The sequence below is a fragment of the Dromaius novaehollandiae genome, chromosome 5 (genome assembly GCF_036370855.1).
Source record: "Dromaius novaehollandiae isolate bDroNov1 chromosome 5, bDroNov1.hap1, whole genome shotgun sequence".
Classification (NCBI taxonomy): domain Eukaryota; kingdom Metazoa; phylum Chordata; class Aves; order Casuariiformes; family Dromaiidae; genus Dromaius; species Dromaius novaehollandiae.
Window position 1 is genome coordinate 52,519,924 of NC_088102.1, and position 25,430 is coordinate 52,545,353.

Sequence of the window (25,430 nt, forward strand, 5' to 3'; positions counted from 1 at the left end):
TAAAGGTACTGAATGTCAGGTCCTTCCACCTGTCATTTACACCTCTACCAAATAAAAAATGCTGCTGTTCTGCTGCAGTTCTGCTCTATGTATTCTTCTCTATGTATTTTTCACAGATATAAATAACCGAACAATAAGAGGGCTTTGAAGCATCAGGCCTAGTGTTTTATAGGTAGTAGGTACTTCATTGTTTTATGTTGTGGAATGTTATCTGTTAGGCTGTAAGCTTAATGAATTGTCAAAACTGTCAAGGAACCAAGAGCTTATTTGGAGGCCTTTGGGCAGCTCAAATATCAATTTCATCTGCGTGCATGTTCACACATATATGAATATATAAAATTCAAAAGCAAACACAAACCCTGTAGTTTCATCCTTAGCTGGAAACCTGTTGCTTTTGTTCTCAGAAAGGTTCATTTGAAGTATTTTACTCTGTAGCAAGCTTATGAATGAAGTTGTAAAAATTTCCCTTATTGATTAATGATATTGTGGCAACTTAATTTAACGTTCTGAATGCTCTGTGTAATCACTTAGGACCTGATCTCACAAGCATATGAACTCAAAGCCTAACAGATTTTTAAGAACCCATTTCCATATGTCCCAAAGGAATCTGGCCCCACAGCACTCTGGGCCTGAAGTGCACATCCCTAAGTTTCAGCAAGCATCCACAGTTAGGCATGTGCTCTCACATTCACAGGACTAAGGCCTTGGAGTTCACGCGTTTTGGGTCAGGGACAATCGCTCACCCAAGTTACTTAACAAGCATTACCTAACAAGGTGTGTGGACAGGAGCACCACTCCTCCACCTTGTCTTTCAAAGCATAAATAAAGTTCATCCCAACTTCATCATTTTCTGTTTGTTAACAGAAAATAATTCAAATTTTGATGCAGGGTGCGAATGCCTTTTTCTAAAGACCCTCAGGAAGGACACGCTGCCCAGCACAGTCCCTGCATGGCACAGGCATTTCCAGGCAGAGAAGCAGCAGCTCTGCTTTCCACAGCCTTGCCCACTGCATAGTACTTTCATCCAGAAATGGTCCCCTGGGAAAGAGAGGTCAGGATGGGCCTGATGCAAAGCTAGTAAGTGTCTGTACATTTGACGTCAGTAAATTTACCAACCTTTACAGAGAAAAATCTAAATTCTGCTGCCTTCACATATGAATTGACTTGTCTGGCACATTAAGACAAAGCTACACCTAGAAGTCTGTTACCTCTATAGCACCAGGTTGTAATCATCCACAAAGCAGCAGCAGTCTCTTTTCTATCCTGAGAGATGTGGTAGGAGAAAGAAACCATTGCAGAAATCACACACACACACACAAAGTGTATATGCACCTCACAAGAAGGAATAAAAGCACATCATCTAAATTTGCTTAGGTTTAGCGAAGGTCAGAGATTTTCGCACCTAGGTGAGCTGTCATCTGGCTTGGGGCAATTCTCTTTTCTCTTGCATCCTTTGCTGGAACAGCAGGAGTGCTTTGCTGGCGTGAAAGACTAAACTGTCCTCAGGCTATAAAGCACTTGAGTCAGAAACCACTTCACTCCCCTCCCCCGTTTCATATTAATTCAGGACCATCCAAAACTGTTCTAATATTCCCTCACCTGTTGGTTATGAAAACCTGTTGAAGGCCGAGGGAGGTAACAAAACATACAGGATTTGCTCTGATCAAAGTAATTCTGGACTGATGTAGTCAAAACTTCTCCTCTTCTACTTTTGAATACTGAGTTTCATTTCCAATAACTTAAATTGAATTAAGTAATCACCTAAGAACAACTGCATCATTAAGAGACAACAGTAACACTTAAGTAAGTGAATGCAAAACAAAGATTAGAAAATAATCGTACAATTAAAAAATACAGCAATACTTGAATGAATAGACAGCTTCAGGATCAGGAATAAACTCCTGTCATTACAGCCCTTATCAGTATACTGACCAACAGGGAGCTCTGCACGTCTTGTAGTCCAAAGCAATGCCGAGCTTTCTGATTTCTTAAAGGGACATTTAAATCAGAAACATGATTATTGCTTTTGAACACAAGCTGCCTCTTTAAACGTTTTCCCCTTTATTAAAGACTTGGCCCTTTCCATTGTTAAATACATTTTTTTGCAAGTTCTTTCATTTTTCATTGCTTAAACCTCCCATGCAACAACTATTTTGGCTTTTAATGAAGGGAATTTTTCTGCATCCAGCAAACTGTAAACCATGTCGCCTGGATACAGCAAAAGCCTAAATTCCACAGATTTCCACAAAGTCATACATTGTGTTGGGGGGAAAGTGTGTTGGGCATTCTTTGATTTTTGTGTCCTGCATTAGCATTTGTAAGCACTTATGAAAGAGAAAGAGAGAGAGAGAAAGAAAGAGAGAAGAAGGGAAAAAGAGAGAAAGAGAGGCAAAGAAAGAGAGGCAAAGAAAGAGGAAAGAGAGAGAAGAAGGAAGGCAGGAAGGAGAAAGAAAGAAGAAGGAAAGAAAGAAGAAAAGAAAGAAAGAAGAAGGAAAGAAGGAAGGAAGGAAAGAGAAAGAAAGAAGGAAAGGAAAGGAAAGGAAAGGAAAGGAAAGGAAAGGAAAGGAAAGGAAAGGAAAGGAAAGGAAAGGAAAGGAAAGGAAAGGAAAGGAAAGGAAAGGAAAGGAAAGGAAAGGAAAGGAAAGGAAAGGAGAGGAAAGGAAAGGAGAGGAGAGGAAAGGAAAGGAGAGGAAAGGAGAGAAAAGGAGGGGAAACGAGGGGAAGGGAAGGGAAGGGAAGGGAAGGGAAGGGAAGGGAAGGGAAGGGAAGGGAAGGGAAGGGAAGGGAAGGGAAGGGAAGGGAAGGGAAGGGAAGGGAAGGGAAGGGAAGGGAAGGGAAGGGAAGGGAAGGGAAGGGAAGGGAAGGGAAGGGAAGGGAAGGGAAGAGCTGCTGTGATGAACGCAAAAGATGACCTTTTCTTCTAAAAAGTTTGTCCTGTCCCTTGTTTAGCACCAGTGCCGGACTCCCTTTCTCCTCAAGACGCTTCGGAGTTGTTAAGCATCTAGGGGTGATAATCTGACTTTGGGCTAACCCGGAGGGCTGCAGCAGACAGCAGTAGGTGGTGATGTAATAGGTACCAACGCACATGGATATATAAATATCGTGGCTAGGGCTGAAGCGCTATGGCTGAGCAGCTACCGAAGAAGCCGAGCACTTTGGACAAGACTCCCGCGGTGGGGATCAAGTTCAGGAGCCCCCGCTCCCTGGATTTCCTCTCCATGCAGCCCGCCCCGGGCAGCCGCGCACCCTCGGCGGCCTGAGCGCGGGCTGCCCGGCTCCCCGAGCCCGCCGGGGGCCTTTCCCCGCCGTGACCTCGCTATAGAGCGGGAGCTGGGGGGCGAGGGCGGCCGGGGAGCCAGCGGCCGGCGGCCCGGGGCGGCGCGCCGCTAGCCGGGATGCCGCTCGCCGCGGCGCTGCTGCCGGCGCTGCTGCTGGGGCTGCTGTGGCCGGGCGCGGTGCGGGGCCGCCCGCCCCCGAGCCGCCCGCCCGCCGCCGGGCCCCGCCAGCGCCGCTGGGACGCGGCGCTCTTCGCCCGCTCCGTGGCGCGGCTGCCGGCCGAGCGCCGCGACGGCGACTACCTGCTGGGCATCAAGCGGCTGCGGCGCCTCTACTGCAACGTGGGCATCGGCTTCCACATCCAGGTCCTGCCCGGCGGCCGCATCGACGGCGTGCACAGCGAGAACCGATACAGTAAGCCGGCGCCCGGCCCCCCGCGCGGGCGCGCAGCGGCTCGGCCGCGCCGCGGGGCGGTGTGCGCGCCTCGGGCCGCCGCCGCGGGGCTCCGCCGGGCTGCGCGCTGCCGCCGCCGCCGCCTCGTGTCGGGCCGCGCGGCTCCGCGGGGCCGGGGCCCGGCGCTGCCGGGCGCGGAGCATCTGCCGGGGACTTAACCCCGTGGCCCCGCGGCTGCGATACCCAACTGAAACAATACGGCCGGCGAGGGGGGGCACGCCGCAGGCTGACAAATGCTTCCTTCGCCCCAAGCACACGCGGGCTTATTTTAACCCGGGGGGATGCACGGGAGCAGTGTAAAAATAGCCGCCTGGCCCAAAGACAGGTCCCAGCACGGGCTGGGGGTGCGACGCGGCCAGGGGGCTGCGGCCACCCGCGGCAGCGCTGGGCGCAGGGACCCGCACGGCGCTGGGAGCCCCCGGGTGAGTGTGGCGCACGGCTCGTAGTCCCCCTGACTCCCGGGTCTCCTCCGCAGGTCTGCTGGAAATCTCTCCCGTGGAAAGAGGAGTGGTGAGCATATTCGGTGTGAAAAGTGGACTCTTCGTGGCCATGAATAGCAAAGGCAAACTCTACGGATCTGTAAGTAGCTGCTGGGCATGTGCTCGGGGAGGGGGCCGTAGCCAGCTGGGGTGAGAGGTGTGCACGGCGCTGGAAGCTGCCCAAGCCCCATCCGTGCCCTGCCTGGACCAGGCATGAGAAGCAGCCCTTGCTGCCTTGCCAAGGGAAGGTGCGCTGCCCGGGGGTGCTAAGCTCACTGAGCTTTTGGTGTAAAACCCACTCCTTGCATTCCCAGCACTTCCTTGAGTACCCCATAAAATATAAAGTCATTCAGCCATGGCCACCCCATCTTGCCTAGCATGTTCACCAGCAGAGCAAGTCCCTTTGTGTCACAAGCCCACATGCTAGCCACAATCCTTATCTTCCTTATGTTTAAGTATGAACAGCTTCAGGCAATTATGGCAATCCCTCGCCCATCTCTCAGAGAGCACTTGAACTTGTGATCAGCCAGGCCCCCATGTACGATTCTTTATGACATGATAAATCAGTGCCTGCCACATACCTGTTGATCACTCCTTGTTCATGCTCTTGGTTGGAGAGTCTGTTCTGATGAGGATTCAGCATCTTCAGGGGTCAGGCTTATATATATAAGATGGCAAATCTATTAGGAGACAATACAGATCTTTTTTATACTGCATCTTGGGAACAAATAGTTAGAGGCATCTTTTAAAACTCAGCTGAGTTTAACAATAACAGTGGAGGTTTTTGCCCATTTCAAGCTGTCTTTCTGCTTTTGAGTTCACCTCTGTATAAGTTACTGTGGTCAGCATCATTTCAACTCCGCACTCCTGAATCTCCTTCCCTACCCACGGCTTTTCTACTTCATATCTCTCAGGTATGTTTTGAAGGAACCTGGGCTGAAGAAGGGCCCAACTATATCAGAGCTAGCTAGGGTATCTCCCCTGACATGAAGTATCTAGAATGATGCTGTGGCATCAGTCCTATCAGAGAGGATTTTGGCTTTAACTACAAGCTGGGCAGGATCAGCCATCAAAGTGCAACAGGTCCTTTGTATCATTTCTTCTGAAGGCGTTATGCTGTTCTAGTGTCCTGGATAAAGTAATCCCCTGGCAGGTTGAGATCTGTCTTACAAAACCCTCGGCTTTTGCCCAAAAACAGTAGAGATTAGCTCTTTTGTTGCTCTCCAGATAACACACCTGTAGCACCCGTCCCTCTTTGCGCTTGCCTAGGAAACCACTTCGCTGGAAGTGAAATGACTTTCAGACAATTTATTCCTGATTGGACAGCTACTGCTTTGGGAACGAGGTAGACTCATCACATGCAGACTCAGGAATATCAGTGGACCTGTGCATTTAACACAGGTCATGGGCACAGGTTACCATTCATCACTTTCATAGTCCCAGCATCTGTTATATCCCTCTTCTCACTAATGGGAAAAGGGCATTGACCAAATTAGAGAAACATGGCAGCAGACTGGGGCTCTGCCCTTACCCCACCACACTGCCCATGCTGTTAAAATGTGTCTTTTCCCCAAGAGTGCAGACTTTGCTACAGGGTGTCCTTCCTAACGCAGCTCCAGCATATGTGCCTGGCCTGGACATGGGCATCCTTAACGATCCTTTGAGTCCTGAGTGTTTTTTGAAGCTTCATTTGGATGATCACTTCAAAAGCTAACTAACGGGGGGAAAGTCAGCTGCGCGTTTTCCTGCAGCACACCTACTACACCTGGTCGCAAGAATATTTCCACACCTGATGTTTAAAATTCCTTCCTTCTCATTCTTTCCTTTTCATTTCAGACCCACTTCAATGATGAGTGCAAATTCAAAGAGATTCTCCTGCCAAACAACTACAATGCTTATGAATCCAGGATTTATCCCGGGATGTACATAGCCCTGAGCAAAAACGGAAGAACAAAGAAAGGCAATAAAGTATCTCCCACAATGACAGTGACACATTTTCTTCCTAGAATTTGAGAAATCTCCCTTCAGATCTACCTCAGCACGGGGGAAGACAGAGAATGCATTTGGGGAAAGGAAACATGGTGCACTTTTACTGGAGAGTTTTATGCAAGAGTAGGTGTAAGATATTTAAATTAATTATTTAAATATGTATATATTGCCACAAAAGTTATTTATAGTTCTGATCTTTTTTTTTATTTCTGAAAACAAAACAAACCTCCAACCCAAGGTATTTCACTTCATTGTGTAACAGTAGGCTTCTGCTTTGTGGTTTATTTAATTCATTTTTAAGTTATCACAGGTGTGCTGCTATTACATGTTCTAAAACAAGTGAAATTCAATTCCTATATTACAATGTTTTGCACTGTTTGTGTGTTGTACAGTGTCTATTGTTGTACACGTATTTGTTTCTTATGGTGATTTTGCTCTTCTTTGTGTGTTTTTAAAACCCCTGTGATTCCCAAAGAAGGTCTTGGTCTTTGAAAATGAGCTGTATAAACCTTTCCCAGTTCTGATGCTAGCCTGTAGCCACACACAATGTCTGACCTCCTTTGTGCAGTGTTGCTATTTAATTGAACCAGTATCGGTTTACCTCTGGTACAGAAAGTGCAGCGTTGAAGAGCTACCCCACAAATCTGTTTTTAGATCTGCCAGTGTTGAACTCTGAACTTTCCTGCAGTCAGTCTTCCCAGTGCTACTAGGCAGCAGAGAGGCTTAAACAACTATATAAACTCAGTGGTTTTTTTAAATTTCTGTTTAGATAAATAGGGGCGTACAATCTTTTGTGGCCCTTAATTGAAGTGTATATTTGAGAGGATTGCTTTGCATTAGGCTAAAAAAAATGTGTCTCTGCCTCCCCCAATGAAGACACTGTGAAATATGCTACTACGAGCAAATTATACCTTATTCAAATCAAATTCCCTTTCATATTTGGAGACTATATTCATTTTTTAAAGTCTGTGAAACACTATAGTACTCAAAGTTTTTGAAAGGCAAAATCATTTGCTAGTTCTTAAGAAACAAGTTCTGTAGATAGAATTTAGGTTGATTTCAGGTAATTGAGGTTGTTCTATACTATTTTTATTTTTTGGTGCAGTATTCAGATGGAGAAATATGCTGCTTTTTTCTATGTCTCATTCCCTGACAAAGTTGATTCATTTCTACCTCACTAACGCTTGAAGCCAGTCTCCTAACAAAATCTGCACAGAAGGTACATGCTTTCCTGCTTGGTCTTATAATTCTGGAGAGGGGCCAGGGGGAACAATCCTTGTAATCCCAAATCTTTTTTTTTTCCATATGTAGCCAAAAATATTCAAGATAGAGCTGGTTGCGTCCTATTTGAGCCTTGTCACGTTTGAGCTATCTTTACCCCATGATTTACTTTTAGTAAGGATAATCATGGTGAAAATATTTGCAGACAGCTGTCAGGCTGCAGTACTATATCGTCATCAAGTAACCCTATATTTTTCTTTATATATTTTGCACGTGTAACTCATGTCTCCAAAGCAATGAAGGAAAAGACAGGTTTGATTATGGGAGAATCACAAAAAGGATCCTTTATTTTTGCTTGCTTTCTTTCATTTCTTTAAATGACATATTATCTTTGTGACATCAATACATTAAGTTGTAACTGGGAGTAACCACAATATTTAGCGAATTAGAAGATGTTTACAGATCATCTTCCAATTTGAACTAACTATTTTTAACTACATGCAAATCTCAAGGCTGCAGGTAATTTGAGTTTGGCTTTTTTTCTTTTTACATTCCTATACAAAAGTTTTTATTCTATTGGAATCATATAGACTTGCCTACTTACAAATGACCTTGAAGACAAAATCTACTCACCAAAGTTCAGTAAAATCACAGTAGAGCAGGATCAGACCTCAGGCCAGCTTCTATCAAAACAAAAATAATTAAAAAAATGAAGCCAAATCAAGAGAGCACCTCAAGAGGAAATGTCATGCCTAAGGATTTTTTTTCTGTAATTTGGGGGATTTCTGTACTTTCTGTGTTTCCTATATGTGAGTGATCATTGTGTAATTCTCACCACTACCTCTGACAACTGGTGATTTTGTTCCAAGTTTCAGACAGCAAAACCAGATCACAAAGAACTGGCCTGGGAATGGTTCTTTGTCACTTTTCACTCCATTGAAATCCGCAACTGACAGCCTCACACAAGATATATTCAGAGGTAGTAGTTGTAACGTTGAAATATTGTGATAAAACCTTGATAACAATGTTACATGGTATGAGCTTTCACCATTTACCAGAATCTGTCTGTAGTTTTATACAGGTGCTGTTCAAGACTGTGGTGTATGTGCTGTGCACATTTAAATGCATAATAAATGATAAACGTTTACAACACAGAGCACCCTCCTATTGATTTTAACTATTTAGAGTGGAATGCATCCTGCAATGAAAGACAAAAGATGCTATTTCATTTTTGCAAAGGTAGGGGAGTCTTTGCATCTATGCCAGATCCTTTAGGAATGCCAATCCGGATTTCTTACTCAGCTAAAATTCACCCAGACAAAGTTGGAATTCATCCAGGAAAGCCCAGATTCATGAACTTGATTATAAATCTGCAGACTTCCATGTGCCAGAAATTAGCATTCTTATTTGTATTAGCTGTGTGCTTATTAACAACAACAGCTTTTCATGCAGCATCTAAAATTAATGACTAGAGACAAACCAGTCTGGGGGCTTGTGTTGCTGGGTGTTAGTCATACAAACGAAACCTGATTGCCTTTCCTTGGCTTTAAAGAGTGCTGCTCTCTCTGCCACGCTTCAGTGAAAAAAGTTTACACTGATTTTAGATATTCTAGGGTTACCTCTTTGATTTAAGATACTGCCTCCTTTTACAAATACTGATTACACTCTTCCAGGTGTATACAGAGTTAAAATGCTTTGTAGCACACCTTACAGTAAGATCCACTCGCATGATTTTTATTTATAAATACTCATGCATATGTGCTCATGCACACTTGCCACACACACACCATGTGAAATCTCTATACTTTCAGTTTTACTCACGGATAAGCCCCTTCCTAGGATTAAGGAAGGATATGTAATGGGAATGACAATATTCAGGTTTCATCTTGCATTCCCTGATGGCAAAGGGAGTTTGTTCAGCTAAGGGCTATGTGAAATACAAAGCCAGATGCCAAGAAAGCCAGACCCGAGATACAAACTTCTCCACTTCATTTTCCACTAAATGATATTCTCTTCCCTGTTCCTAGAAAGGGGATGCCAATAAATGAGCTGTGAATGGCCAGTGTCCTCACTTTGAGCAAGAGCAATTTCTCTGTAAAGCTATACAGGCTCTGTAAGTATGCAGCATAGATTTTTTTTTTTTTTTTTTTTTTTGCTCAACAAGGATAGATGCAGTGCGTTTAATGCTCCTATGAATAGAATCAGAATGAATAGGCAAGCAAACGTATATAATAATTTTTCACAATTAACTTTTTGTTTACATTGTTCGGAAACAATGAACAAGTGTAAATTTGGAAGACTGCAGGGTCTTCCAAAACTATAGTCAAAAATTACGTCTGGGGAAAAGAATTTGTCTGAGCACTGGGGAGACATTCCCAGATCATTAAGATCAGAGGTAAATCCTAAGACTTGGCTCTTAGGAAGGTGAGATTTCAGCATAGTAGTTTTGTGGGTTCCTAGCACCAAGCATAGTTGTATTGCATGTACAGTCTTACCCATGAGAAGATTTAAAAGCCTGTTGCCACTGCAAAGGGAGTAGCTTGAAATGTGACAGAGAACTCTTGAGAACTTCTCTTTCTCCTCTAGCATCACCTGTTTTTACTCCATTGCTAACCCAGCTTTTCTCCCATTGCCTTTGGAGGTAGTGAAAGAAATGCACTGAAGGTGAGAGTGAATTTTAACACCAATAAACTGCCATGGAATACAATGTTGTGCTGCATTTCTGAAATCACTGGGAGCATTGCTAGGCTCCAGGCATGCCCAGTGCTTCTGGCATCCTCTGACAAACACTTCTCTGCACAGAACAACTATTGAAACCTTTCCTGAAAGTGGATTAACCCTCCTGTAAGCCAGGCACATTTCACCCCACATCAGACTGATGATCCAGCCTGTCACGTAAGATAAACCAAGGGAACCAGTGCCAGTCCTGGCCCATATCCAGACATCCTGGTGGCCGACCACTTCCCCGATGGGGTGCCCAGGCAGAGTTGGGCACTTGCCAGTGGCAGAGGAGACACTCAGCTTCACACACCATCACCCATTTGCAGACTTGCCTGTTTTAAATGGTCTGCACTTAACATTTTCTGACTCCTCTGTGACATCTACCAAGTTGTCTGTATCTAATCTGTGCTAATAAAAATCAGCATGACAAAACACTGGCTTGTATATAAATAGCCACAGGTTTCAGAGCGGTCACTGAGTTTATAGTACCAGATTCAGTTGTTCACACTTTACCACTTGGTTTCTACTGCAGTATATTAACTGACCATGCAAGTGGCCAATTAAAGAGAGTCTGTTAAGGGGTGAGGAGTCTTTTGATAACGGCTACCAAGCACTTCAGTAAGAAAGTTAAAAGGAATTCCCTGAAATACTGCATCTCCCTTTATATGACACAAATTGTTGTTGCTTATAAAGCACAGATGAGAAGAACAGATCTTTAATGTAGAAAACTCTGTCTGAAGCTAAAAAAATAGGGGGTTTTGGTTTTTACCAGGTAATCAAAACATGGATGGAATAGTGAAAGATTGTAATACCCAGCTGTTTTCAGGCAATACAACATGAAAAAGGAAGGCACAGCACAATCCCAGTGTCCTGTGCGTCTGCCATGATTTATGGACTTCAAACAAGAAATATTGCCCTGCCCTATTTTTTTTAAATTGATTACTCAAAAAAATAGTTTAATACTGTGGCAAGAAATGCCTGCAGTCAGTCACTTCAGGTAGAGAATTACTTATATTAAAAAAATGACATTTTACTTTATCATGCCTCATTTTATATTAAAAAAAAAGCTGGTTAATGCTGTCTATAGAAAAGATTCATTAATCCTTCCTTTTTAAGACTATTTACAGATACTTAAAGATTTATCAGATTTGGACAAAGATTTCTGACAATTTAGGATTTGTTTTTCCATTTTCAAAAGCTTCTGCAACTCGCTTGGAGAATGAGATTAGCAGAAGACATGTTTTGTCCATGTTAAAACAAGCTGAATTTTGAGAACGATTCCTTGCAAAGGCCTCATGCTGCCAATGGACCTGCAACCTGAACTAGTGTGGACGGTCAGTCTGGTGTTAGGAAAATACTTCTTCCTCATCTGCAAGAGATATATGTACATTTGACCAAGTTTGGAGCTTTCTGGCGGGAATATGTCCAAGTAAGCAGAAATGCTTCTTAGAATTTAACATCAACACATAAATTCACTTTCTTTGCATGTGTGCATTATGCCTCAGTACATCATCACTTGCATTTTTTGCAGTGGGACTCCTGCCTCACTCAGTAGGAGGAGCAGTCCTGTGCTGGGAGTGACGCAAGTGAGGGAAATGAAGGAGGCAGCTGTATATAGGATCCCTAGCTGCTTTGTTACAGCAGCAGAAAGTATAAAGCGAATGGAAGGTTTTCAAGGCAGAATTAGTCCAGTGCCACCCTGGAGAATCAGATGTTGGTGTCGTCTCTGCCACCAGGTTCCCACACGATGCCAGTAATATACTGCAGCAAATGGTCTGGCTGTGTGTTCTGAATGCTCGACCTGACACCATGATGTCTGGCAAATATGGTGAGCACCTGAAACTGAAATCAGCTGTGCTGTGTGGTAAACATAAATGATGTCTCCGCAATGACAATCACTATGAAATACCATGTTGGGAAGGTTTCAGACTAGGCAGTTTACTGCACCTTTTCAACACTAATGTCTCTGTGCTTCAGCTACCCATTTCCAAGCTGTCACTAAAGTGTTCAAAATATATCCATTCTTATGTTAATATCTATTAATGTTTGTGAGGCACACTGGTGCTGAACTTATGAAAGCCATAGAAAGCTTATGAGAAAACAAACACTTCTTTCCTCAGACTATGTGGTGAATAAACTGTAAGTCTTCCTGTTGAACGAAATAAAACAAGGAACGGGTGCTCGTTTAGTGAGCGCTGTCTATATTGGACACTGAATGAGGCAGGAGTCCTGACAAAATGGGTGGTGTTTGACTAGATTTTGCTGGTATGGGCATGTTCAATTTGTTTTTTTCTTAAATTCGCAGTGCTGGATTGACCTTGGATACCTTCTAGTGTAATTTTTTGTGTGTACATACAATTACATTTTATTACTAATCCTTCTATTTTATTGGGGGTAGATACACAAGTAATCATTTTCTATGACTCCCCAGGCTGCGTTGACCTTCACTATCGCTCATTCACACTACTTCATAGAGCTTAAAGAAAGTGATTTAGTGATGTTTGTACAAATTAACATATTCCATATTCAAATTGGCTGCTAATCAGATTACCTCTGAAGTACAAATCGGATCTTTATCGGCTTAAAGGTATTTGGCAAGTGTCAAAGCCACTTGGTAAAACTCTGTGGTTGCTGGTGAGCTGCTGTTTACATCCTTTCTCATCATCTCCGCAGCTACATCTGTTTGCTCCTGGTGCCGCCGAGGAGGGTGTTTGCAATGTTAGCGGGGCCGGTGTAGCTGTTTAATGTCGGGGTAGAGGGTGCCTGTGACGGCCAGGGAGGATCCACCACCACAAGAGCGGTGTGCGGGGACGGGCACGCACCGGGGAGCGGGGGGCGCCGGGACCCCCGGCTGGTGGGGGGCTTTTGGGAGGAGTTCAGAGGGAAAAAGACATCGCTGTACTGCTTGGCCAGCTCGGCGCTCAAGCGCGCCAACTGCTCTGGACCTTTTGAGAGACCTTTCCTTGGCACGAGGGCTGCCGCGGGCTGCGCCAGGCCCGAGGCTCGCAGCCCGCCAGCACGGCAGGGTGGCTGGCCCTCACCAGGGAGCACCGGCATTGGAGGCCAACGCCCAGAGTGGGGCGGCTGCACGCCGGCACCCCACAGCCAGGGCCCACTTCCCACTTACACAAATGGGGGGCAGCGGGGCAAGCGGCAGCGGGGGACCAGGCGGCGGCCTCACTGCTTCCATCGCTTCCTTGGGAGTGCGGCAAGGCCAGGCGCCCTTTGCTTCCCTCCTATTCCTTGCTTCCTTTCTCCTCGCTTCCCTCCTCTTCCTCACTTCTTTTCTCCTCGCTTCCTTCCTCTGCCTCACTTCCTTCCTTTGCCTTGCTTCCTTCCTTCCTCCACCTTGCTTCCCTCCTCCTCCTCACTTCCTTCCTTCCTCTGCCCCACTTCTTTCCTCTTCCTCACTTCATTCCTCTTCCTCACTTCCTTCCTCCATCTCGCTTCCTTCCTCCTCCTCGCATCCCTCCTCCTCCTCACGCGCTCTCCTGGCAGAGGGGCCAGTGCTGCCCACGTCCAGAGGGGAGAGCGCAGCTGCAGCAGGCTGCGGGGGCCAGCACCTCCCCTGTCAACACCATCCGGCAGGGCGGCGCCGCGCTGCCCGGTGGGGCGAGAGCACCCTGCGGCTCCCCGGCACTCTCCTTCCCTGCCTGGTCCCGCTCAGGTGGCTGTCACGGAAAAGCTCAGCGCTGCTGCGGGTAGGAGCTCCTCCACGAGGAGTTAAACATTAACCGGGGTGGTTAGACGGCTATCGCGTCCGTGTGGTCTTGATCTGGAGTCAGTGCGGGTTTTTCTTTGTGTCTGTCCTTTCAGCAAGGTTTGATATAGGTTTGGTGATTGTCCTGGAGGTGGATGTGCACTGCTGGGGGTTACCCCAGTGTGGCCACGTCAGCCATCCCACCGTGCCTGCACCAGAGAAACGGTACTGCTGGCCCGGGAAGGCAGGTCAGGACCCAGGCGGGAACCACAAAAGAAGCCACGCGTGAGTAGCTTCCTCCTCCCAGCTTTGCCTGGGCTGCTCGTGCCCAGAAATATTTCCCATTCACTATGGCATCACTCTTTCTTCCACACTTCCCATTTTGACACCTTTTCCTCTTGTTTTGTTGTTCCTCTTTTCCCCCTCATACTCATGTTTCCTTTTTGTACTCCTCTTTTCTTATTTTTCTTAGTTATGTTAGCTCCACTTGCCCTCCCTTCCTCTGCCTTCTTTTTCTACTCTTTCCCTGAGATTTTTGTCAGATTTTATTCTTGAGGCCTTATTAATCTTACTGAGGCCAAAGCCAGTCAAAGACACCCTAGCTTTACCCAGGCATGTACCTGGATCTTGCAGCTGTAATAGGTCAAAGCAACATCCATGCAAACTCTATGAACATGGCAGCAATGTGTGTCTATATCTGATCCTGTGACTCAAATTCCTCCCTGCAGATGTTGATGTGCATGGACTATCTGTTACACTGTTGTCAGGATGGGTTTGTTTGCTTACTCTTCTGATCAGGATCTGCCCTCAGTTTTGTTGTCTGCATCAAGTTCAAGCTTCCTTTCAGGTTACTGCAGAACTTCTCCCTTGCCCATATTTTATTTTCACTCACACATCTCCTTCCTCCAAGGTTTTTGCAGGTTGTCTCCTGAATGGCTTAAAGTTGCTGTCCAATTTCGGCAGCTGCGTTGTGTAGAGATGCCCAGATCAGCCTTCAGCAAGCTGTGGCCTCTCTATGGCAGCAAAGAGCAAGGTAAGTCAGCCACAAACTGTAATGAAAGCAGAGTTAGACCATTAAGTGTCTGTTTACCAGACAGAAAAACATAAAGTACAAGTCCTTTGTGCTCACTGATATGATATCAGATGTGATTCATTGAATCATATCAGTTTTGTGTATTCACAGGTGGGCAATTCAGGGCAGGGATTTTTAATATGCTTAGCATGATCAAGCAAAAGCACTTATGCATTTATAGCACTATGTAAGTTATAAATAAAATTATGATAGCCTCATGTCATACAGTGAAGGTATGCCTTGATGGAATAATCAAAGCAAAGTGTACTTTAGGGAGAGAAATGCCTAAATAGAGGGCATCTCTAGATATAGCTTTGTGTTAAATAGTGAGTGCATTTTAGAAATTTGAATACAGAGACGCTCCTAAAGACAAAGCTATAAATACTAAAACATTACGTAATTAGATAAAATTGAAATTCTTTGACCTTGAAGTTCAAAAATGTAGTGTCTTTCATAAATCTTTATTCTAATAATGCTAGAATTACATCCAAGATAGTTACTTGTTTTAGATTCATCAGTGCTAATTATTCTACATTTTATTATTCTGCCAATTACTATGCACACCTAGATTGACCTCAGTAGAATAATTAACACATATGCTAAATCATTACAACTTATTTGGACCATTTATGCCTTAGCAAACTATTCACAGGTAACCAGCAAAAACAGAGAACAGAAAAATGGATGAGTTGAAATGTTTTCTGAATAAAGGCTGAAAAAAATCAGCAAATACCTCTTTTGTTAAGTTTTAACTAGTTGGACAAAACCAGTGGAAAAAGGATCTCCTAATATTTCAATAGTTAACAGGACAGTTGGATGAATAACCCATAATAAGCGAGATAACTCATTCCATTTTGCTTCCTTTTTGTTAGTAAACCAATGATGCATATGTCAATTGCTCATAAAGGTTCACCAGCCAGTTCTTAGCTCATAGTTCAGATGAGAGTAGATCACTGAGACTTAGATGTTTCAAAATCTGAAATACAGGTTGCTTTGTTTGGTTTTAGAAGTCTGATGGTGAATTTGTGCTCACAATCAGGTAAGTGTGAAATAGCGACCCCGCAGAATGAGGGTATGCACCTACTTGGGTGCACATTCTATATTCTTAGTTTAAAGCTCACTGAGTTCTTGCTCTTCTGCAGAACAATCATAGAAAATAAACAAGGCTACCAGGGCAGTTATCTAATGAACCACAGTTAATTTTAGATAAATAGTCGCAAACATATTCTGCTGTAATCACCTAGTGACACTTTAAGCAAAATGAACATATGCACAAATAAGGAATAGATGCATTTAATAAAAAGCGCTATGTGTTCCCGCAGGCTGATCTAGCTACCCAGCTCCAGCCACCAGGGTATCGCAGTGGCAGATCAAAATATTCATGTTCACTCCTCTTGCCCACGTAAGTCTCAGGTTTCTTTCCATTATAGTTTTGGAAGATCACACAGTATAAATTTGCATTTGTTCATTGTTTACACTCTCCAAAAGTTAATTAAGAAAAATAAGGATGCAAATATGCATCTGCTTGCCTAGTTATTCTGGTTCTATTCATAGGAGCATCAAACACTGTCACTATGATTCCGCAGAAAGTCCCATTAGGTTTACTGATGTCTACTGATTTCCTAGGGACAAAGTGAAGTATGTACCTGTACAAGTTGCTGTGTTAATAGAATTGCCTTTACATGTAACCATCGATTAAAAAGATTTCTTTTATGTTTTTAGCAGGAACACACTAAAGGATATATGCCTGGTAAAAGGGAGGAACACAGGAACTGAAGATCATAAATACACATTTAATGCATAACTGGCAAGGGTTCTTTATATGCTGTACTGAAGGCTCTCAGAAAAATACAGCATTCACAACTGTATAGCAACCTGTATTTGTGTGTGCGTGTGCATATATATATATACACACATATATATAAATACTTTTATGTATATAATACTTAGAAACACTTACTTAGAATACTTCTGCTAATTACGAGTGTCTATTCATGTTTTACTTTTAATAGGGATCTTAAATTTCACTGAAGCATACAGTTTACAACTTTGTTCAAACCACTGATACTAGGGGGAAATCCACTCAATCACTCTGTTGAAGAAAATGTTAAAACAAATCAAAAATAATTCATTTTATAATTAACTGATACAAGCACTTTAAAAATCTAGCTGCTGTAGAAGGCTGTTTAATGACACACAGCTTCTGGATATTTCTGAGGCTTTCCCATCTGTTTTCTGAAAGTAAAAACCACTTGTAAAATAATGGAAATAATCAGAAAGATTCATTTAGTTTTTTAATAAACTGAGGGCCAAAACAATGTCGATAATCAGATGATGTGCAGCAAAGAATAGCTTGTGGTAAAAGTTTTTCCTTTTTTTCTGCTAAGGAGATTACAAGGTTATCATTTGTAAAATAAGCATATTCCTGATAATTAAATTAAGAACATCATCTGCATAAGCTAATACCAATCACAGAAGAGAAAAAGAGAGTGAGAAAGAGAGAGGGATGCTGAGTTTCACACATAATTTGTTTCTGGCTACTTAGCAGGGTCATGACAGACATTTGCTAAGTAGAGAGCAAACATTTACTATTTAGCTCGCCTATCCAGCTAACGCCTATGAGCCTCTATTAGCAAAAGCTGCCTCTCTTGGCACAGTGGATTGTTTGTTGTGAAAAACTTTTATTGAGATAGCTTTAAAGGATCTTTTGTTGGCAATTTGAAGATGTATCAGCACTGATTAAGTAACAAATGTACAGTTACAGTTTTATATTTGCAGTATACTTCATCCTGCAAGCCTGATTCAGGTCTACTGAAGTGAGGAGGGAATTTTCCTTTGGCTTCAGTGGTTTGAAGCCAAGCCCTAAATATAGGAAAGAAGTATACCCAGCATGTCACCCAGATATATATATATCTGTTTCAGTACAACAAAGCTGTACTCTGACTGTCTTCATAGAGTTTGAAAAATCTTCCCTGCGCCACATGCCCCCCAAATGCCAAGGCTATGGGAGGTCCCTGTTCTCCCAGGAACAACAACATTGCCCAGGCAGCTGTCCCAGAGCTGCAACCTGTGCCCAAGGCAAGCCCTGTGGCAAAATGAGCCTTTCGTCCCAGAGGAACCAGGGAGCTCAGTGCTGGGACTAATGGCTCCACACCCCACTCATGCCTGGGCCTGAAACTGGCAATGTCAGCTGAGTTAACTCAACAAGGAATCTTGTATTAGGGAGACATTAATGCAATTTTGCTAAATGTCAGCCCAAAAGAATAGCAGCCAAAACAAAGTGGGAGGAATGCTGTGTCATGGCATGGGTTGCAAACTGGCAAAGCACGCTGAAAACAACAAAGCAATTTCACTAAAATTTAGCTGGAATGTATTCCTGGGCAGGAGAAGGGAAAGGGAGACTTGGATGGGAAATGGCTGTATGGAAACCTATCTTGTCTCAGGTAAAGCACTTTCTTGTCATCCATTAAAATACTTTTTAAAAATTAGAGAATAAAGTGGGAGATTCTCTCATTTTTGTATCTGTTAAAAGAAAATACAATGAATGGCCACTTCCATAGTTAAAACATTATTTATATGGAGCTTTTAGACCAAACTGACAATTTCTTACTACAATTTCTTACTACAGGGAGATGAGTTGGTGAATTGCTACTGTACATTTTGCCAATTTGGTCTAAAAGCTCCATATAAATATGTTTTGACTATGGAAGTGGCCATCCATTGTGATGGCTTTCCATTCCATCCATTGCATTTTCTTTCAATTTTTACCCTGGAGTAAATACCACAAGGTAATTAACCACAGGTTATTTACCTATGATATATACCGAAGGTTATCAGAGTTCCAGTGAGCTCTGATATGCACTCATTGAACTTTAACTGGGATATTAAATGCCATGGCTCTGGATTTATCAAATGTCTAACTCTGATACCTCAGCGTGAGACCCAATGGAAAGCAGGGAAATCATGAGTTTATGTCCTACGTTACAAAAGCCTCTGTTTAACACAGCAATCTTAAAGCCTAAAATCTGTTAATCCATGAGGTAGGGAGCTGGCATTAGGTAGTCTGACCAATACAGCACCTATCTGGAAAGATAGGGCCAACTCGGCACATCAGACAGTATCTCAAATGCTATGGCATTTTTGCCAAGACTTCCAAAAAGTAATGATGGTTACTTTCACTTCTGAATAAGGACATGCTTACTGCTTTTTGAGTTGTGACACTAAGAAATTTCATATAGACCCTAAAACAGTTTTTGAATGATAACGACATTTTGTCACCCCTTGTATGGACTGAAATTGAATCTGTAAGTAAAAGATAATTAAATACAAGGATATAGTAACTGAAATTCATGGGACTCGTGTCATAACTGACCACATCACATCTCCTTCAATCTGCAGGATAACCTCAGCTCCTCTTGGTTTCACAGAGGGCTGAGGGCACTCAGCACCGTGGCAAAGCAACCACGCTGCCCTTGGTGGGTTTCAAATCTGGCTGCTGTGAACAAATGCCAGCCCTGAGCCCTGGCTGTTCCTAGGGTAACGCAGCAAGGTCTGTGGTGATAGATGGCTTATTCTTTGAAGGTGAGTAAAAAGAAAATGAATAAAACAATCACCAAAGCAAGTAACGAGCTAACAACATACAATTTCAAGCAAGTTTAAAGAAAAGAGTGGCATTTGTAAGTGATGTGTGTCCTGCTGATCTTTTGTAAAGCCAGATGTGGAGCAGAGCTGCGATGTCTGTTTATAGCTAGGTGCACAGGCTTCCAGATGTGCAAGTGTCAAGCCCACAGACATCAAAAGGAGTAACATTCACAACCATTACCTGAACACCACCTTTATGTATTTCAAAGAAAAAGCAGTTGCACTACCCCTGTAATCATTATCTTGCAACATCCCTTTAATGGCATGTGGGAAAACCAGCCAGTGCTGGATGGCTGTGTCAGTGAAGCAGAGAGGTGCTGCCGCTTTCTTTTCTCTCCTAAGAGTCACTCGTGTCCCTAAAGCCCCTCACGCAGCTTTGCTGCTTTGTCCACTGGAGGAACTGAGTGGGATTATACAGCAGTATCAAGTGGGAAAAAGCAGACTCAGCCAAGCCATCCAGCGGTAGAGTGGGTAAAATTTGCAGCCATAAACTGGAATTGTTGGAAGAAGGCCAGCACTCAAATCTCAGGATGTGGGGAAACACGAGCTGACAAACTCTTTGCAAGAGCATTTGGCATTTTGTAATTTGGTTCCTTTGTTTGCTTTCTGTAGAATAAGAAGTCACGTCTTAGCTAGAGATGCTTGAATTTGCTATGAAAGGGACAAATGCAACTTTGTGAAGTGCCTACAAGCAGATCATGACTTTCATTAATTAATCTGTGATCCATTGTTCAACTGGTTGCTTATGCAAACAGTAGCCAGTGGATACTTTCTAATATGAACTGTCACCAGTATGTGTCTCAAAGAGAAAAACTGTTGAACGTTTCATGTTTAGAATTTGCAAATATTTGGTATTTCCTATCCTTCTGGGTGACTGGCTGCCTAATTCATAGGCTGATGTTTCTTCTCCTTGGGTGAGTAACCTACACATTTAAAAATGACTTATACTTACGTTTCCAAAGCATTCCTGATCAAATGCCCAAATGAACAATATTTTTCCTATGTAGTGTCCACAGAAAATGATTTTGCAGTTACATTTGTAACAGTAAATATTTCAGTGTACAAAAAAAAAAAATAATGGATACTTCTTTGTCACTTTATCCATCTTGCTTTCTCTTCACTACTGTGGCATTGAAGCAAGATGGGACATAGGTTTTCTGTAAGCAGAACATTTAAGACCGACATAATTCATATTGTTTAACAGAACTGTTAGGGAAGTATCTTATCTTGTAATCCCATGGATGAGAAATTTGTTTAAGAATTAGCTCCTACTTGCTGTTTTGCATTCCAGATGTGAGGTTCATTTTTTTAAAACTATGTTTCTACGCTCCATAGTTCTGGAAAAAACTCAAAACTGTACACCAGCTGTAAACAGAAGCATCTGCCCACAATATTTCTGAGATATGCGACCTGCCCCATTTCCTCATTAGGACTTTGTACAATTTGCAGTTTTCTGGCTGTGTAAACTGGCATTTTCCCAAGAGGAAATTCAGCATTTATGCTATGGACTTCATCCCTTTGATCCATATTTAGCTTTTTATCTAGCAGACTGTTTTGCATAGCTACCTCGGTAGCTTTCCCACAAATAAAAGAAAGGTAGATGACAATCCATTCCGTAATTCTTTAGACCCACACTTCAGAAACCTGCAAATAGCACCACAAATCACCTTGTATGCAGAGATCAGCACAGACCAAGAGCAGGGAGCCCGAGTGTAAAACCTCTGGTGTAAGAATTCACTGCAGTTTGGTACATGTGCTTCACTTTATTACCTAAACTATCAAGGCAGTCAATTGGGAGATGTAGGATAGAGTCAGAATATCTGAAGTGCAAAACAAAGCATTACCATGTTTCCTGCAGATCAAAAGAGTGAAAGCTGTAGCAGAATTTATCAGATGCCATGTCAAGATTTGGAATTACTGGGCCTATGGTCTGCCATGCACAGAAGAAACCCTTTTATTTTAGAAGGCAAAAGATTTTATGAATATTATGAATTGTCCCATATTCAGAAGAAAACATGTTAGGACTAAGCAATATTGTCAGATTTCCATCATGAGTTTTCTTTTTAATTCTTTTATCTTGGCAAAAGAAGAACTGCATAGCCATAGTTTCAAGTTAGACATTGGCTTTGCCTACAAGAATGCAGTGCAATTCGAGCAGATCTTCAGAGCTGATGCTGAGGACATGAAGTCCACATGGTACACATTTCAGGGGGGTTGCTTCAGACTAGCTCTAATCTGGTCTCAGGCATTGAATGCACATCAGCACTTACAGCATGTTAAGGGAGCTCACTGAGCATGTCTTTGAATTTAGCTTAATCTAAAGTGAACCCAATGTGCCTGCTCTGATACCATTTACTCCACGCTGCAGACTGTAGCACAGTAAGGAGCGAAACTTGCTTCAAACCATTTTCCTGACTTAAAATAAAATGCTGCTGTAAACAGAGCCTTTTGCTGCTGACATAATTCCACACCAAAAATATCTAGTAACTTTAATGCATTCTCTTCCAGATCACCTTAACCAGTTAATTGAAGGTAGTGTATACAGATATGTATACCTGCAAATACAAGACTGAGGTTATCTGGAATGAGAACAGCATGACTCAGCTTCACCTGGAAGCTCATTTCCTGCTACCTACTCACTTCTAGTCTGTAAATCCCAGAGTGCATTTGTCAGTCCTTGCCCTGTACTTCCTTACTGAAGAATTTCCATCATTCATTGTTCAGATCCAAAATGCACATCAGATAAAATGCATTCAGCCACCTCCTACTCTTCTCTACCAAGCAGCCTTCCAAATCAAGGCAGCCTCATTTGCGTCCCTCTTCAGGATACCTCAATTTTGCTGTGACATCCTCAAACTCACAACCAGCAGTGCTGGGGAGACTGAATATTATTTCCTACTGGCAGTCGTCAGGCAGAAGGCAGGATTACAGGATCACTGGTCACATCACAAGGGTCAGGACACACTCCCTCCACTGAGCACTTGTGCAGCCTTCATCAGCACGTGCTGATAGTGAAGCTCTCAGGGGCTGACAGGCCCCAGCCACTATCCCAGGATCATGGACTGGTAGGAAACGCCTATATAGCAACACAGTTTTGATATTGGTGTTACTGGTGACACCACCTGCCTTAAGGATGCTGGTCTTCTCACAGTATTTCCAGTTTCTTTGCTTTGCTCAGTTTTATTTATAACGTGAGTGCCACTAAGTCAACCCAGCTTTGCTAGGCTGCAGAGTTACTTTCTGCATTTGCTCATACAAGCATCTAAGTGCAAGTAGTCCATCTGCCCCATCCTGATAGGATCGCTCCTGAGAAAAAAAAGGCAATTTATTTTCCATCGCTTGTTCAATCCTTGTCTTTGTTTCTTTTTTTAAACACAGTCATTAGTAATAAAACCAATTTACTTTTTACTTTCATTTAACTTAAATCATAAATGAATCCAAACACTTTCTACCACAGAGAGCTGTGAGAGTTAACAGCAAAGTAAATGCCACGAGCTGCAGTCAGCTGCATCTACATGTAAATGTTTGAAACCTTTACATTAAATCCACATTAGGACAGTGGTCCTAAGACAACGGCTCCCTTCATTACACTGGGAGAAATATTAAATAACCTTGCTGTTTTCAGTAGAAATTTGCTGAGAGATTGCTTGTAAAATACATTTCAAAACTGAGCCTTTGCAATTACAACAAAAATGTTTACAGCTGTAAAATTCAATACTAACATATAAATGATAAACAATTTAACAGCCAATGGTATTCAGAGCAAGGGCCTAGGATTTCATCCTTACAAAAGCGGAAATTATTTTGTGATATTTAGACTAACAGCTGTATGTGGAAACTCTTTAGAGCCTACAGTGTTAGGTTTTAGGGGCTTGGGGGGCCTAAAGCCCATCTGTATCTCAGAGTTAACATATGAAGTTTTATAAGCACAATCTGATATAATACCTAAGTCAGAAGCATCCAGTGAAAACTATTGGAAGAGGAAATGTTTTGTTCCATGCAAGCAGCCACTGGCTGGCTAATAAACAGGCCCACAGTAGCCTATTTAAAGAATGCAGCAAACACTTTGGACAATGTGCATTTTATTAGGAAAAGGAAGCATTGAGGAATCAACTATAATATACACAGCAGGAAAGAATAAATGCATTAATCGACTTTAATGCAGATAAAAATGGTGGCCCAGGGAGAAATTCGGTTTCAGAAAGGTCATTCATTTGCCTCTGCATTCCTTCACCACATTTACATGCTGCTAGCTCTATTCATCAAAGGTCTTCATTATTCTTTCTTGGCACGCAAAAAACAATCACTTTCATATATAATGACATAATCACTCAAACAAGACAAATGAAAAAAATGGCAGTTATTTCCTTCAGATGTTAGCATTTAGCAGCTTCTCAAAAAAAAAAAAAAAGATATAAAGGATTTACAGCATGTATTTAAAATGGGAGAGCAAGTATCACCCAATAGCATAGGTTTTGCTGAATAAAAGCATTGGTGATGATTCTCTTTCAGTCTGACTCTCTCAGGCTGCTCTAACTTATATTTTGCTCCCTGCAGACTCCCAACAGCTGCAGGTAGCCGTGAAGAGCTGCAGAATGAGGACATTTTCACTGTTTCCCCCAGCTTCCATGTGGTCAACCCCAACACATCCTGCATGCCCAGAGCCGGGCCAGGGGCTTGCAGGGACACCAGGGAAGCCCCTAAAACCAAAGGTTGTCTTTGAAGGCTGTTTCTGCCCTCTCTGTAATCTCTTTCTACAGTCAGAGCAAGACAACGAAGATCAGCTGGAACAAGGGGAAATTTTAGACCGAGTATTTGTAAACTGATGCATAATCGGGGCAATTCATTGTTCAGAGTTGCTGTGCCTGAAAAAGAGATATAGTCCAAAAAGTGGATCATTATTTATCCTGTTTATCTTGTAAAGTTCTGTAGGATTCCATAGTAGTAATGATGTAATCACTACCAGCAAATGTCACATTCAGGCAATGACTCATCTAGAGCTCTCATGATTACAGAAAAAGATGAGATACTGGCATTATTATGGTACTTATCAGTGCTGTGTCATATACATTGCTCTTATTAATCGTCTTGATTGAGTTGATTCTGGGGACAAGAATCGTAGCATGAACTTTTGAGTCTCCATGCACTTTCCCCTACAGAGATTTGTTCTGTTTGCCGCTCTAATACCTCTGCAAGGTATGCACTGCAAGGTGCAAAAATGCAATATATTGCATTTTTCCAGACTAGCCTCAATATCAGTCCACGTTATTTATTACGCTGTTTTGGCAAATACCACAAGTATCACATATGAGTTGGTTTGAGCCTGTTATATTCATGTCAGTATACACCGTTATAGAAAAATCTTGCTCATTTCCTAATTACTAAGCATTTTACACTGGATGGCAAATGAAAGGCTTAAGCCCCAGTGGGATCATATGTGACTGACCCACAAATAATTGTTTGACATCAGAAGGTTTATTATCTCCTAGCAGGAATGAGAAGCATATTTCTTAATAGGTTCCCTACCCTGGGCAGTGGGAGCTTTCCTTTGAAGAGTGTCTCTATGGTAATTGATGTTAATGAGCAGCAAGCTAAGGAGAAACACTGGGTCACCAGGTAGGAAGCCCCCCAAGAGATAATCTAATTACTCTCCAAAACAAATTACTTTCAACCAAAACAAATTACTTTCAATCACTCTGCAACAGATAAGATCAGTGGAGGGAGCTCAAAGCTGATGACAGCTGGAGACTGAGGCTTCACGAGTTTATGGATTGATCGCTTTTCTCTTTGGTCCGTTTTGTTGAATGACAATGGAGTGACAGAAAACTGGAGCCAAGAACTGAGCTCCCTTTCATTTCATTCAGATGAATGCAGAGGA

The 25,430-nt window shown here is 42.8% G+C and overlaps 1 protein-coding gene and 2 long non-coding RNA genes across 6 annotated transcripts in view; 2 read left to right on the top strand and 1 right to left on the bottom strand.

The window, feature by feature from the left end:
* Positions 1–25,430, bottom strand: part of LOC112979988 (uncharacterized) — a 99,621-nt gene that overhangs the window by 52,726 nt on the left and 21,465 nt on the right. For 2 of the 4 annotated variants that reach the window (XR_003258315.2, XR_003258316.2), the window contains exons 4-6: positions 14,732–14,888; positions 8,052–8,101; positions 4,790–4,888 (exon numbers count right to left, since the gene is read on the bottom strand). This is a non-coding gene — a long non-coding RNA (uncharacterized LOC112979988). Of the gene's footprint in view, positions 1–4,789; positions 4,889–8,051; positions 8,102–14,625; positions 14,889–25,430 lie in introns of all 4 variants that reach the window. The other 2 variants (XR_010389435.1, XR_003258317.2) reach the window with 2 other exon arrangements.
* Positions 3,396–8,572, top strand: FGF4 (fibroblast growth factor 4). Its single transcript, XM_064512826.1, has 3 exons — positions 3,396–3,690; positions 4,205–4,308; positions 6,045–8,572. The coding sequence occupies exons 1-3, from the start codon at positions 3,396–3,398 to the stop codon at positions 6,219–6,221; spliced, it is 576 nt and encodes a 191-aa protein (XP_064368896.1). The 3' UTR covers positions 6,222–8,572.
* Positions 13,989–24,222, top strand: LOC135328503 (uncharacterized). The gene is made up of 5 exons (XR_010389436.1): positions 13,989–14,124; positions 14,750–14,872; positions 16,234–16,313; positions 16,634–19,492; positions 24,110–24,222. It is a non-coding gene; the product is annotated as an uncharacterized LOC135328503 (long non-coding RNA).